The 17,578-nt window shown below is 39.6% G+C and overlaps 1 protein-coding gene across 1 annotated transcript in view; it reads right to left on the bottom strand.

Moving 5' to 3' along the window:
- Positions 1-14,338, bottom strand: part of LOC136581970 (fatty acyl-CoA hydrolase precursor, medium chain-like) — a 184,839-nt gene extending 170,501 nt beyond the window's left edge. Inside the window, exon 1 of the mRNA XM_066582687.1 lies at positions 14,260-14,338. Within this exon, the coding sequence (XP_066438784.1) occupies positions 14,260-14,320 (61 nt within the window). The 5' untranslated portion in view covers positions 14,321-14,338. The remainder of the gene's footprint in view (positions 1-14,259) is intronic.
- Positions 14,339-17,578: the final 3,240 nt, after the last annotated feature.

The following is a 17,578-nucleotide window of genomic DNA, read 5'->3' as shown; positions in this document are numbered from 1 at the left end:
GGAATCTGCTATCTTGGACCTAATTCTTACCAACACGGAGGAAATGGTTAAGGAGGTAAGGGTGGCTGGGACCTTCGGAGGCAGAGATCATGCTATCCTTGAATTTTGCATGAAAAGGGGAGGAAGACCTGAGAAAACTCAAATGTCAAGGTTGGATTTCACAAAGGCAGATTTTAATGAACTCAGAAAGAGGAGAGGAAGGATCCAATGGCTGGATGTTGTTATGGACAAAAATGTCCAAGAAAGTTGGGAAATATTTTGAAATAAGATTCGCAAAGCACAGTCGTTAACAATCCTTAAAAGAAGGAAGAGTGGGAGGCATTTAAAGAGACCAGGATGGATGAACACAGAACTTGCACACGTTACAAAAAAGAACAATATGTTTAGCAAATGGAAAGAGGGGGGAAAAAATCTAAAGAAAAATATAATGTGGTCTGCAGAAACTATAGGGCAAGTGTCAGAAAAGCTAACGCTGATAATGATTTGAGGCTTGTAACAGAGGCCAAAAGCAATAAAAAAGGATTTTGGGGGTCAAAAGCAAAGGAAAAGTCAAAAATGCTATTGGATGCTTACAAGATGAAAATTGTGAATTGGTTAGGAATGATGTTGAGAAGGAAGAACTTTAAAATTCCTATTTTGTATCGGTTTTCCTTCAGAAAGTAGATGTAACATCAACTGATCTTCCCTGTGCTATTGGGGAATAAAATAATGCAGGCTGTCTATAAGCTGAGAGATGGTGAGGGAACACTTAGCTAACTTAAATGAATTCAAGTCTCAAGAGCCAGATGAATTACATCCTAGGATACTAAAAGAAGCGGCAAAGGTAATTACTGAACCACACGCCATAATCTTTGAAAATTCCGGGAGAACAAAAAGTTCCAGAAGATTGGAAAAGGGCAAATATTGTCCCCATCTTCAAAAAAAGGTAAGAAGGTGGATCCAGGAAACTACAGGCCTGTGAGCCTGACTTCTATAACGGTAAAAAAATCTTTGAACTAATTATTAAACAGCATGTATGCAAGTACTTGGATAAAAATGAAGAAATTCACTAGAGCCAGCATGGGTTTGTAACAAGCAAGTCATACCAGAAGAATCCAATTTCCTTCCATGACAGAATCACCGACTGGGTCGATCAGCAAAATAGAGGGGATATAGTATATCTTGACTACAGTAAAGCATTTGACAAAGTATCTCATAGCATACTTATTGAAACAAATGACCAAATCTGGGATAGACAAGGCAACTGTTACAGCTGGCTGAGTGATCTTACTCAAAGAGTGGTCTTAAATGGCTGCACATCGAAGTGGAAGAATGTATTAGGTGGAGAACCCCAAGGCGCCGTTCAACATTTTTATAAATGATCTGGAGGAGGAAATTGATGGGAAACTGATAATATTTGCAGACGACAGAAAGCTAGGAGGGATAGCTAACACTAGGGAAGAGAGGGAGAGTATTCAAAAAGATCTAGAAAAGCTTGATCAGTGAGCGGCGACTAACAGAATGGTATTTAACAAAGGGAAATGCAAAGTCCTACATTTGGGCAAGAGAAATGAAGAAAGCACATATAGATCGGAGGAATTAGGCTAAGCAGCAGCACATGGGACTTGGGGATACTAATAGATCATAGACTGAACATGAGTCAACAATGTGATGCAATAGCCAAAAAAGTCAAAACAATTCTGGGATGTATTAAGAGAACCATAGAGTCTAGATCACATTAGGTAATTCTCCCCCTCTACTCTTCCTTAGTCAGATCTCATCTGGAATACTGTCTCGAGTTCTGGGCACCCCACTTTAAGACAGACAAACTGGAGCAAGTTCAGAGAAGAGTTACCAAGATGGTGAGTGGTCTGCAAATCATGTCCTATGAGGAACTGGTAAAGGATCTGGGAATGTTTAGCAGAAGAGAAGGCTGAGAGGAGACTTAATAGCTGTCTACAAATATCTGAAGGGCTGTCACAGTGCAGAAGGATCAGCCCTATTCTCATCTGCACAAGGAAAGACTAAAAGCAATGGGATTAAATTGAAAGGGAGGAGACACAGATTAGATATTAGACAGTGAGGGGATCAATGAGTGGAACAGGTTACCACAGGAGGTAGAGAGTTCTCCTTCAATGGAAGTGTTCAAACAAAGGCTGGTCAAATATCTGTCTGGGATGAATCCTACACTGAGCAGGGGGTGGGACCCTGATGACCTTGGAGGTCCCTTCCAACTCTTCCATTCTATGATTCTATGTCACAAGGTGTAGAACTCACAAAGGGGTCTGGTTGTGGGATGACACCAACCAATCAGCACAGGGCAGCTTCTGGGCCCTCCAGAGTCCACTGTTGGCCATGTTATTGGTAAATGAAAGCCATCTGGTGTGTACGGTGCAGCTACATTCAGGGAGACCTTGTAAACTAACAGAACATGGACAAGAAAGCGACGGACTGTAAGTGAGTGGCAGCAAGTGCTGTATACATCCGAATCACAGTACACCATCTTCTGATCGGATGGCCGCACTTGGGTGTTGAAGTTGTCTGGGGAGCAGTTTCTACGTGACTGCATCGTCTCAACAGTGAAGTTTGGAGGAGTTTCTGTTATGGTGTGAGGTATTTTTTGCTGAGAAGGACTAATCATTGGTTATAGTGCAGTCCACTCTGAAGACCAACATGTACAGCGACATCCAGGACAATGTGGCATCACCTACCCTGTGGAAATATTTAGGCATAGCCCCTTTTCTCTACCAACATGACCAAGCATCAGGTCACACGGCATGTAGGGTTGAGGTAAAAAACATCTGCAAACTTCATTGGCTGCCCAAAGTCCAGATCTAATTCCACTGAGCATCTTTGGGACAAGTTAGAACGTTGTATCCGAGTGTGCCCAACACGCTTATTATCCCAAGCATCACTATCTGAAGCTCTACTCGTGGAATGGGGGCAAATCTCTCAACACTTTTATGAGCATTTGTTGGAAAGCGGCCGAAGAGGGTTACTAGAGTCACTAAGACCAAAGGAGGACCAACACTATGGAAAGATCTGTAGGAAATCCAATTGCATCACCTTCTATGTGTGTCCCAATACTTCTATTAAAGTAACTGCCCCTACATATATAGAAACTCAGCTAAGTTGTTATAAGCGTGGCTGACAAACTTGATGACTGTTTCCAGTAGCAACCAGCAAAAATGGTAATGTTGGTCTGAGGTATAATACAAACATTATTAAACTTTTTAAAAATTTTTAGATTAAGCAATCATAGAATGATGAGCCTGGGTGGATATACACCATATATCTATGGAAGTATCTATACCTGAAGAATCCTAGGACCCCCAGCCTGTACTGAATGGGCACAACCACTGCGTTCTCATGAGCACTGAGTGCAGAGCCATCATACATGCTTGCCGACCCCATGACCAGCCCTCCACCATGTATGAAGGTCATGACCTAAGGGAGAGTGGAAAAGATCAAAATTTATATTTACTAGCAATATAATTTTTTGAAAACAAGGAAAGAAAAACTACAACTCCCAACATCTCCTGATCACCAGCAGCCATTAAGCAATGCTCAGGGCTTTAGTGTCACAACAGCCGGAGAGCTAAACATTGCAGATCTACAATACTGATTGCAATAAACATCCAAGCACTAACCTCCAGCTTCAGGATACTTACCGGTAGTTTGGATTTTGGGTCCCTGTCGGATGGAGTAAACACATTGAGGTACAGGCAGTCTTCCGAGGACGGCGGCATATTAAAGGAGGATTGATTATATTTTTTCACAATATCACTCATTAAATCTCCCTGTAAACACCTGAAATTAGTAAAAAACAGCATATTCTTCTGTGTCGCTGCATGCGATGGTCTCATAAATTTATCCATCACTAAAGACGATTCATAGAGTAACAATCATTAACATGACAGATGCATCATGGGAACTCAATTTACAGCATAGTACATTGCAGTGATCATAAAAGTCAAGATAATGTTTGCTGCATCTGTACATCACAGCTGCACCGTAAGCACGAGAGACTCACATGGGGGGATACTGGGAGGCATCTCTAACGGAGCTCCAGGGCTCAGGAGGTTTTGGGTCGGCAAATCTCTGTGGTCCAACTGGAGGTTTTGCAAAAGGGACACCAAAAAATGCGTCTATGGTTCTAGAGGTTTCCTTTACAGGCACTGTAATGCCCTGTAGTGGTCCATATTTTGTGGTTACCAACGGCCTTTCATCACTTTGACCTACAAAAAATTTTTTTTTCGGGAGAGTCTTTAATTAATATTATTATGTACAAGAATATAACTACTATAATACTGCCCCCTATGTACAAGAATATAACTACTGTAATACTGCCCCTATGCACAAGAATATAACTACTATAATACTGCCCCCTATGTACAAGAATATAACTACTATAATACTGCTCCTATGTACAGGAATATAACTGCTATAATACTGCCCCCTATGTACAAGAATATAACTTCTATAATACTGCCCCCTATGTACAAGAATATAACTGCTATAATACTGCCCCCTATGTACAAGAATATAACTTCTATAATACTGCCCCCTATGTACAAGAATACAACTACTATAATACTGCCCCCGATGTACAAGACTATAACTGCTATATTACTGCCCCCTATGTACAAGAAAATAACTACTATAATACTGCCCCCTATGTACAAGAATATAACTACTATAATACTGCCCCTATGTACAAGAATATAACTGCTATAATACTGCCCCCTATGTACAAGAATATAACTTCTATAATACTGCCCCCTATGTACAAGAATACAACTACTATAATACTGTCCCCTATGTACAAGAATATAACTACTATAATACTGTCCCCTATGTAGAAGACTATAACTACTATAATACTGCCCCCGATGTACAAGACTATAACTGCTATAATACTGCCCCCTATGTACAAGACTATAACTGCTATAATACCGCCCCCTATGTACAAGAATATAACTGCTATAATACTGCATCCTATGTACAAGAATATAACTACTATAATACTGCATCCTATGTACAAGAATATAACTACTATAATACTGCCCCCTATGTACAAGAATATAACTGCTATAATACTGCCCCCTATGTACAAGAATATAACTGCTATAATACTGCTCCCTATGTACAAGAATATAACTACTATAATACTGCCCCCTATGTACCAGAAAATAACTACTATAATGCGCCCTCCTATGTACAAAAATATAACTACTACAATACTGCCCCCTATGTACAAGAATATAACTACTATAATACTACCCCCTATGTACAAGAATATAAATACTATAATATTATCTGCTATGTACGAGGATATAACTACTATAATACTGCCCCCTATGTACAAGTATACAACTACTATTATACTACACCCTATGTACAAGAATATAACTACTATAATACTGCCTCCTATTTACAAGAATATAACTACTATAATACTGCCCCCTATGTACAAGAATATAGGTACTATAATACTGCCCCTATGTACAAGTATATAACTACTATATTACTGCCCCCTATGTACAAGAATATAACTACTAGAATACTGTCCCCTATGTACAAGAATATAACTACTATAATACTGCCCCCTATGTACAAGAATATAACTACTATAATACTTCCCCCTATGTACAAGAATATAACTACTGAAATACTGCCCCCAATGTACAAGAATATAACTACTATAATACTGTCCCATATGTACAAGAAAATAACTATTGTAATACTGTCCCCTATGTACAAGAATATGCCTACTATAATACTGCCCCCTATGTACAAGAATATAACTACTATAATACTGACCCCTATGTACAAGAATATAACTACTGAAATACTGCCCCCAATGTAGAAGAATATAACTACTATAATACTGTCCCCTATGTACAAGAATATACCTACTATAATACTGCCTCCTATGTACAAGAATATAACTACAATAATACTGCCCCCTATGTACAAGAATATAACTACTATAATACTGCCTCCTATGTGCCAGAATATAACTACTATTAAACTGCCCCCTATATACAAGAATATAACTACTATAATACTGCCTCCTATGTACAAGGATATAACTACTATAATACTACCCCCTATGTACAAGAATATAACTACTATAATCCGCCCCCTATGTACAAGAATATAACTACTGTAATCCTGCCCCCTATGTACAAGAATATAACTACTATAATACTGCCCCTATGTACAAGAATATAACTACTATAATACTGCCCCTATGTACAAGAATATAACTACTATAATACTGCCCCCTATGTACAAGAATATAACTACTATAATACTGTCCCCTATATACAAGAATATAACTACTATAATACTGCCCCCTATGTACAAGAATATAACTGCTTTAATACTGCCCCCTATGTACATGACTATAACTGCTATAATACTGCCCCCTATGTACAAAAATATAACTACTATAATACTGTCCCCTATATACAAGAATATAACTACTGAAATACTGCCCCCAATGTACAAGAATATAACTACTATAATACTGTCTCCTATGTACAAGAATATAACTACTGTAATACTATCCCCTATGTACAAGAATATAACTACTATAATACTGCCCCCTATGTACAAGAATATAACTACTATAATACTGCCCCCTATGTACAAGACTATAACTACTGAAATACTGCCCCCAATGTAGAAGAATATAACTACTGTAATACTGCCCCCTATGTACAAGAATATAACTACTATAATACTGCCTCCTATGTGCCAGAATATAACTACTATAATACTGCCTCCTATGTACAAGAATATAACTACTATAATACGGCTCCCTATGTACAAGAATATAACTACTATAATACTGCCCCCTATGTACAAGAATATAACTACTATAATACTGCCTCCTATGTACAAGAATATAACTACTATAATACTGCTCCCTATGTACAAGAATATAACTACTATAATACTGCTCCTATGTACAAGATTATAACTACTATAATACTGCCCCCTATGTGCAAGAATATAACTACTATAATACTGCCCCCTATGTACAAGAATATAACTACTATAATACTGCCCCCTATGTGCCAGAATATAACTACTATAATACTGCCTCCTATGTGCCAGAATATAACTACTATAATACTGCCCCCTATATACAAGAATATAACTACTGTAATACTGCCTCCTATGTACAAGAATATAACTACTATAATACTACCCCCTATGTACAAGAATATAACTGCTATAATACTGTCCCCTATATGCAAGAATATAACTACTATAATGCTGCCCCCTATGTACAAGAATATAACTACTATAATACTGCCCCTATGTACAAGAATATAACTACTGTAATACTGCCCTCTATGTACAAGAATATAACTACTATCATAATGCCCCCTATGTACAAGACTAGAACTACTATAATACTGCCCCCTATGTATAAGAATATAACTACTGTAATACTGCCCCCTATGTACAAGAATATAACTACTGTAATACTGCCCCTATGTACAAGAATATAACTACTATAATACTGCCCCCTATGTACAAGAATATTACTACTATAATACTGCCCCCAATGTACAAGAATATAACTAGTATAATACTGTCCCATATGTACAAGAAAATAACTACTATAATACTGCCCCCTATGTACAAGAATATAACCACTGTAATACTGCCCCTATGTACAAGAATATAACTACTGTAATACTGCCCTCTATGTACAAGAATATAACTGCTATAATACTGCCCCCTATGTACAAGAATATAACTACTATAATACTGCCCCCTATGTACAAGAATAAAACTAATATAATTCTGCCCCCTATGTACAAGAATATAACTACTATAATACTGCTCCTATGTACAAGAATATAACTACTATAATACTGCTCCAATGTACAAGAATATAACTACTATAATACTGCCCCCCTATGTACAAGAATATAACTACTATAATACTGCCCCCTATGTACAAGAATATAACTACTATAATACTGCCTCCTATGTACAAGAATATAACTACTATAGTACTGCCTCCTATGTACAAGAATATAACTACTATAATACTGCCCCCTATGTACAAGAATATAACTACTATACTACTGCCTTCTATGTACAAGAATATAACTACTATAATACTGCCCCCTATGTACAAGAATATAACTACTATAATACTGCTCCAATGTAGAAGAATATAACTACTATAATACTGCCCCCTATGTACAAGAATATAACTACTATAATACTTCCCCCTATGTACAAGAATATAACTACTGTAATCCTGCCCCCTATGTACAAGAATATAACTACTATAATACTGCCCCTATGTACAAGAATATAACTACTATAATACTGCCCCCTATATACAAGAATATAACTACTATAATACTGCCTCCTATGTACAAGGATATAACTACTATAATACTACCCCCTATGTACAAGAATATAACTACTATAATCCGCCCCCTATGTACAAGAATATAACTACTGTAATCCTGCCCCCTATGTACAAGAATATAACTACTGTAATCCTGCCCCCTATGTACAAGAATATAACTACTATAATACTGCCCCTATGTACAAGAATATAACTACTATAATACTGCCCCTATGTACAAGAATATAACTACTATAATTCTGCCCCCTATGTACAAGTATATAACTACTATAATACTACCCCCTATGTACAAGAATATAACTACTATAATACTGCCCCCTATGTACAAGAATATAACTACTATAATACTGTCCCCTATATACAAGAATATAACTACTGAAATACTGCCCCCAATGTACAAGAATATAACTACTATAATACTGTCTCCTATGTACAAGAATATAACTACTGTAATACTATCCCCTATGTACAAGAATATAACTACTATAATACTGCCCCCTATGTACAAGAATATAACTACTATAATACTGCCCCCTATGTACAAGACTATAACTACTGAAATACTGCCCCCAATGTAGAAGAATATAACTACTGTAATACTGCCCCCTATGTACAAGAATATAACTACTATAATACTGCCTCCTATGTGCCAGAATATAACTACTATAATACTGCCTCCTATGTACAAGAATATAACTACTATAATACGGCTCCCTATGTACAAGAATATAACTACTATAATACTGCCCCCTATGTACAAGAATATAACTACTATAATACTGCCTCCTATGTACAAGAATATAACTACTATAATACTGCTCCCTATGTACAAGAATATAACTACTATAATACTGCTCCTATGTACAAGATTATAACTACTATAATACTGCCCCCTATGTGCAAGAATATAACTACTATAATACTGCCCCCTATGTACAAGAATATAACTACTATAATACTGCCCCCTATGTGCCAGAATATAACTACTATAATACTGCCTCCTATGTGCCAGAATATAACTACTATAATACTGCCCCCTATATACAAGAATATAACTACTGTAATACTGCCTCCTATGTACAAGAATATAACTACTATAATACTACCCCCTATGTACAAGAATATAACTGCTATAATACTGTCCCCTATATACAAGAATATAACTACTATAATGCTGCCCCCTATGTACAAGAATATAACTACTATAATACTGCCCCTATGTACAAGAATATAACTACTGTAATACTGCCCTCTATGTACAAGAATATAACTACTATCATAATGCCCCCTATGTACAAGACTAGAACTACTATAATACTGCCCCCTATGTATAAGAATATAACTACTGTAATACTGCCCCCTATGTACAAGAATATAACTACTGTAATACTGCCCCTATGTACAAGAATATAACTACTATAATACTGCCCCCTATGTACAAGAATATTACTACTATAATACTGCCCCCAATGTACAAGAATATAACTAGTATAATACTGTCCCATATGTACAAGAAAATAACTACTATAATACTGCCCCCTATGTACAAGAATATAACCACTGTAATACTGCCCCTATGTACAAGAATATAACTACTGTAATACTGCCCTCTATGTACAAGAATATAACTGCTATAATACTGCCCCCTATGTACAAGAATATAACTACTATAATACTGCCCCCTATGTACAAGAATAAAACTAATATAATTCTGCCCCCTATGTACAAGAATATAACTACTATAATACTGCTCCTATGTACAAGAATATAACTACTATAATACTGCTCCAATGTACAAGAATATAACTACTATAATACTGCCCCCCTATGTACAAGAATATAACTACTATAATACTGCCCCCTATGTACAAGAATATAACTACTATAATACTGCCTCCTATGTACAAGAATATAACTACTATAGTACTGCCTCCTATGTACAAGAATATAACTACTATAATACTGCCCCCTATGTACAAGAATATAACTACTATACTACTGCCTTCTATGTACAAGAATATAACTACTATAATACTGCCCCCTATGTACAAGAATATAACTACTATAATACTGCTCCAATGTAGAAGAATATAACTACTATAATACTGCCCCCTATGTACAAGAATATAACTACTATAATACTTCCCCCTATGTACAAGAATATAACTGCTATATTATTGCCCCCTATGTACAAGAATATAACTACTATAATACTGCCTCCTATGTACAAGAATATAACTACTATAATACTGCTCCCTATGTACAAGAATATAACTACTATAATACTGCTCCTATGTACAAGACTATAACTACTATAATACTGCCCCCTATGTACAAGAATATAACTACTATAATACTGCCTCCTATGTACAAGAATATAACTACTATAATACTGCTCCCTATGTACAGGAATATATCTACTATAATACTGCCCCCTATGTACAAGAATATAACTACTATAATACTGCCCCCTATGTACAAGAATATAACTACTATAATACTGCCCCCTATGTACAAGAATATAACTATTATAATACTGCCCCCTATGTACAGGAATATATCTACTATAATACTGCCCCATTGACAAGAATATAACTACTATAATACTGCCCTCCTATGTACAAGAATATAACTCCTATAATACTGCCCCATTGACAAGAATATAACTACTATAATACTGCTCCTATGTACAAGAATATAACTACTATAATACAGCCCCTATCTACAAGAATATAACTACTATAATACTGCGCCCTATGTACAAGAATATAACTACTATAATACTGCCCCCTATGTACAAGAATATAACTACTATAATACTGCCCCCTATGTATAAGTATATAACTACTATAATACTGCCTGCTATGTACAAGAATATAACTACTATAATACTGCCCCCTATGTACAAGTATATAACTACTATAATACTGCCCCCTACGTACAAGAATATAACTACTATAATACTGGCCCTTATGTACAAGTATCTAACTACTATAATACTGCCCTTATGTACAAGAATATAACTACTGTAATACTGCCCCTTGTGTACTGGAATATAACTACTATAATACTGCCCCCTATGTACAAGATTATAACTAGTATAATACTGACTCCTATGTACAAGAATATAACTACTATAATACTGCCCCCATGTACAAGAATATAACTACTATAATACTGCCTGCTATGTACAAGAATATAACTACTATAATACTGCCCCCTATGTACAAGAATATAACTACTATAATACTGCTTCCTATGTAGAGGAATATAACTACTATAATACTACCCCCTATGTACAAGAATATAACTACTATAATACTGCTCCATATGTACAAGAATATAACTACTATAATACTGCCTCCTATGTACAAGAATATAACTACTATAATACTTCCCCCTATGTACAAGAATATAACTACTATAATAGTGCCCCCCTATGTACAGGAATATAACTACTATAATACTGCTCCATATGTACAAGAATATAACTACTATAATACTGCCTCCTATGTACAAGAATATAACTACTATAATACTTCCCCCTATGTACAAGAATATAACTACTATAATAGTGCCCCCCTATGTACAGGAATATAACTACTATAATACTGCCCCCTTTGTACAAGAATCTAACTACTATAATACTGCCTCCTATGTACAAGAATATAACTACCATAATACTGCCTCCTATGTACAAGAATCTAACTACTATAATACTGCCCCCTATGTAGAAGAATATAACTACCATAATACTGCCTCCTATGTACAAGAATATAACTACTATAATACTGCCCCCTATGTAGTAGAATATAACTACTATAATACTGCCCCCTATGTACAAGAATATAACTACTATAATACTGCCCCCTATGTACAAGAATATAACTACTATAATACTGCCCCCTATGTACAAGTATATAACTAGTATAATGGCTCTTGAATAGTGAAAATGAAAAATCGTTGCGTCCCTAAGCCCCAAATCGACCTTGTCCTTAACGGGTTAAAGGAGGAGTTTCTGGCAAGTTCTGGTTGTGTATTCATGTGACAACCATGTCCCGTCTTCTTGATATGTCTGGGCTGCAGGGGAGGGGGGCAAGATGGAAGCCTTCTCTAACAAGAACAATATCCAAACCTGGCGACGTTTTGCCAAAACCGACGTCAAGTCTGCCAGAAGTTTGTGGGGAACAGGTGATGGTCTGATGAAACTAAGGTGGAACTTTTTGTCTAGGATTCTGAAAGTATATTTGGCACGAAGCCAACGCTGCACATCTCCAGAAGAACACCACCCCGCAGGGAGGACTGTCCACCAGCATCATGCTTTGGAGCTGGCTTTCAGCTGCTGTAACTGGGGCTTTAGTCAAGCTGCAGGGATTTATGAACTGTCCCAAATTTCAGCTTGTTTTGGCATAAAACCTTCAGGCCTCGGCTGAGAAGATGAAGATGAAAACATTTCACCTTTCAGAAGGACAACATCCCCAAGCAGACCTCCAAATCACCAAGAGAACGGCATAGCCACAAGAAGATTGTGGTTTTGGAATGTTCCAGCCAGAGACCAGACCTGAATCCCATTAAAGATCTAAGGGTTGACCTGAAGAGGGCGCTACACACGAGATGCCCTCGCAATAGGACAGATTTTGAGCGCTTCAACAAGGAAGAGCGGGCGAAGATTGCCAAATCAGGATGTGCCATGCCAGTGCCAGACTGAATGCTGTCATAAAGTCACAGGGTGCATAAACAACGTATTAGCTTTAGGGGGCAGATTTATGCTACCATATTGTTTTAGTGGTTTTCCTTTTTCCACCCTAAAAGACTTCAGTTTGTTTTTCAATGGAATTGTGCAGAAAACGGGTCAAACAGAGGGCGGGAATAAACCTTAAATTAGTCAGCTTTGTTGGATTTTTGTAACATGACACAACCTGGCATTCTAGCAGGGGTGTGCAGACCTTTCATATCCTCTGTAACTGGTATCATACCGCCTTCCTAGGGCTCAGGCAGACGGGCGTTTTTATGTGTGTGTGTTACCTGCGTTTGCGACCTGCATGTATTAGGAACCCATGCTTTTCTATGGCAGCGGTCATATGCCCGATATTTACCTTCACACAAAAATGCGCAGCAGTTCATATAGGGCAGCGGATTTTAAAACGCAGGTAACTGCGGCATTCGTCTTTTTTGCTTGTGAAACCCCTCAGAGATGAAGAAATATCGTGTCACACCTGTAGCAGAGTAGCGCGATGTTCTCTGTATATCAATAGGGCTGCAGCTGCCGCCGGCCCCATTGACAACGAGGTGAAGCCCCTGGATGTGACAGCATCCAGGGGTTTCACATCCAAGGAATCCCCTGTTGCAGCTGTCACAGCCGCAGCAGGGGATAGCGGGCAGCGCACTTTATGTGCACAAAAACGGCGCCAAGTGCTTTTTTTTTTTCAGCGTCACGCCCACTTTGGTCGCGCAAATTCTCTTAGGCACGCGTTTTTGTGCACATAAATTCACACATTATAACGCCCGTCTGACTGCGCCCCGATGCCGACAATATAGTTACCGTAATATTGCTCTCCTGTGAGCGGCTTAGTGGGGACCCTGCTAGTTGTCACCTGATGTCCAAGAGACAGATTGAAAAAAATATGACAACAAAATTTAGATAAAGAACAAATAAGTTTCCAGAGTAGTCGATGATCATTACTGCGGATTTCTCCCTCTCTGCTATATGGAGGGTTTATTATTAGGACTTTTATTATTTAAAATAACATAAGAAAACATTCTTTATCTGCCTGTTGATGGGTGCAGGTAATATCTGCGCTGCTCTTACTTGGCTCCTGTATACTTCCCATTACATCCTGTGTTCTGGTATTTGGCTCCCCTGTACTTACCTCTTACAATCGCTGCTAGAACCAGCGGTCCGAGGAGGAGAATGTGCTGCAGAATCGCCATGTCCGTGCGCTGCGGTCTCCGTGTGGAAGCTTCTCTTCTTCTTCTCCACAGTCCTTACTACATCAGGTGTTCACTGATAATAAATCGCTGGTTATTATGTAACAAATCAGTGAGATTACAGCTCTGTCAGGGGCGGCCAAGCTGCACCCTGTGATCTACATACAGCTTGGCACCTGTCCATATATCCTACAGATAAGTAGTACCAGCCCTCTACACCCTGTGATCTACATACAGCTTGGCACCTGTCCATATATCCTACAGATAAGTAGTATCAGCCCTCTACCTCCTGAGCTGATGAGTCATTTGTGATCTGGAGTAAAATGTAACAAAACACAATTCCCTTTTAAATTTCACAGAATAATTGCTTAAATGGAAACTCCTGACATGACTGAATAATATAAATATAATGATATTAGGTGGGTAGTCACACCAGAATCGCCATCATTTCCTCATAGGGTGGTTGGCATGTGCAACTCAGTCTCACCCAGAACTTCTCTTTTCTCTGGCTTCAACCATTTTCTCAGAATTTAATATACACAATAACAGTGCGCAAACACCTGGCCATCTGGCCTCTATCTAAATATTTTACAATACCCTTTGTAGCAGGCCCAGTGCCCCAGAACATCAGCACAAACAGGTCTGGTGCCATACTATCACAGAGGCTCCTGTAGGTCCTTGCCAATAGCATGTCTCTTCCCAGGAGTGGGAGCCCTGAGAGGCACACCCTCCTGTTTGTGGAGTCTTCTCAGGTGCCTCCTAATTAGAGACATTTATATGGATCCAGCACCAAATCGTATTTGTTTACAAAAATGCAAGTTTTATTTAAACATCTTTAGAACAAACAGGAACAGATGTAGGAGGAAGAAAGCTGTGAGTTTCAGGCCGCTCCTTGCAGCCCTTCCACGTGGCATTATCCTCCAAACTAAAAGACGACATTTAAAAAGACAAACCTACAGTCACATGTTCACTGCAGCTGTAGCTAATTAATAATGGCAACATTTACAAATCAAATCGGCTATGAACATACATTTACATATTAGGTGTGTGGAGTTTGTGAGGAGTGGGATCCTATCCTGCTCTGTATACAGAGGGTGCTGGCAGTCATTGACAGCTGACACCTGCATAAAATAGCCACAAGGAGTGTGAGCGCTGATCGCGGCTATAAACCCTTTAAATGCTTCTGTCATTCAAATGCCCCAAATCAGCTCTTAAAGGTTCAGTTCCTGCTCCTGGCTCTTCCATCCTCCTCCCCCTGCAGACAAGGACCCCGTATATCGGCTCGGAGTGAAAAACGAGTCGATATAAGGTCATCTGAATAAGCCCTTAGGTCCAGGAGACCAGGGTGTCTTCCGATCTCTTGATTCTGTTTCTTCCAGCAGTCATGGGGTTACTGTGTCTGGCTCCTCCACTCAGCTTGGGAGGATTTGTAATCAAGCTTCCTATTTAAACCCTCCAGTCTGTACCATGATACCTGCTGTTGATGGTACTTCCTGTGATTGCTTGCAAGCACCTCTCTCAGTCTGTGTCTGAATGTAGTTAGTTGTGCACCTTACTAGTGCACTGTCTCTTAGCGGGTTTCCCAGATTCCTGTGTGCCTACTTCTGGGGTTCCGTCTGTCTGTCTTTACCTTATATATGTTACTGCTGCTCAGGTCTGCTTCCGTTTCCACTTTATGCTTGCCCTTGCATACCTGCGTGCTCGGTGCCGTAACCCTGGATTCCCCCACCAGGTAGGGAGGGACATCTAGGAGCCAGGGTCAGGAAAGGCGGCCTAGACCTCTCCACCATCTGCAGTACCTCTAGGACAGGGACACCTCCTCCGACTAGATCAGGGTAAGACCCATTTCTATTTCTGCACTGGGTTCCCACACTTGTCCTGCTGTAGCCTAAGTGTCAGCTGTCTCCCTTGCCAGGTGGTTCCATTTGGCAGGGAGACACAGTGGATCCACTAAATCCATAACACTCCTATGCACTTTGCTGTTGCTGTCATGCACTACAGATTTTCTTTTATATCAAATTTTTATTGACATTTTGAGTTTTTCAACAATCAACAGACAGACAATAATACAACGTCTCAGGTGGCATGAAAGGAAATTACATAAGCGCAAAAGAGATCAAATGACAATGCACAAAACACGTTTAATTAGAGACGATCGCAACAGCAAAGTGGCCAGAGCCACTGGGGGGAGACATATCTCCATCCAGGGCAGCCGCCCTGTCAGGAGGCCTCCTTAAAACATCAAAAAACTAACCTAAAACAGGGGTTGACAGGTACATTAGGTAACGACACAAAGGGGGAGGTTAAGGGGGATGGGGGGGTAAACTCGTGCATCTTCTGCCTCTGAATAAGATGAGTATCCGAGCGGATAAAGCAGATCCAACTAGGGGTGGGGCCCCCGAGTCGTGAGGGCTGAGCCGGATAGTCTCTATGTCGCAGGGAGGGAGTTCATGAATCAAAGCTATGAAAAAGTGGAGGGTGGTCGGGTGTCCCTCCTAAACAGCCCAGTGGGCCCAACTATTCTCTCACAGAGCTTCCCTGATAGAACGCCACGGGCTCCAGGTTTCCAGGTAATTCTCATGGGAACCTCTGGCGTAGCTAGACAGTTCCTCCAGGTTCGAGAGGAGATCAACCTTCTCTCTCCACTTAAAGGGGTTCTGACATGAAAAAAAAAAAATTGTACTCACCTTGCCTGGCCTGGCCCGATCGCCAGGTATGTCCCCTCCAGCCGGCATCTTCTTCTGTGCCTTTAAAGCAGAGCAGGAGCGGTCAAAAAGACCGCTTCCTGCTCTGGTCCGTCCGTCAGGCACTTCCGAGGTCAACGGACGGACCGCCACAGCAAGCACGTCACAAGCAGTGCTTGCTGTGGGCGGCCCGTCCGTCCGGCTGAACTCCGGAGTGCTGCGCATGCGCAGTGGAGACGCAGCCCGTCCTGACTCCTGTCAGAGGGCACCTCTCCACTGCGCATGCGCGCGATCCCGGAGCGGCGCGGCTGCTGGAGGAAGAAGACTGCCTGCCGGGAGGCATACTAGCACTTTCTGCTTAGGTTAAGCAGCGCTGCTGATTAGAGCCACCTGATTGGCTCTTCGGCACCACGTGACTGCACAGCGTGCACCAATCAGGTGGCTCTAGTCAGGCTGCTTAACCTAAGCAGAAAGTGCTAATATGCTGCCGGGAGATGACCCCCCGATGTCAACAACAACAGGAGAACAGGTAAGTATAAGATTTTTATGCTTTAGCAGCCATTAACCCATGGGTTCC

This window comes from Eleutherodactylus coqui, chromosome 11, assembly GCF_035609145.1.
Source record: "Eleutherodactylus coqui strain aEleCoq1 chromosome 11, aEleCoq1.hap1, whole genome shotgun sequence".
In the NCBI taxonomy this organism is placed as follows: Eukaryota; Metazoa; Chordata; class Amphibia; order Anura; family Eleutherodactylidae; genus Eleutherodactylus; species Eleutherodactylus coqui.
Note: the sequence above shows the minus strand (reverse complement) of the source record. Positions and strands in the feature narration are given on the sequence as shown.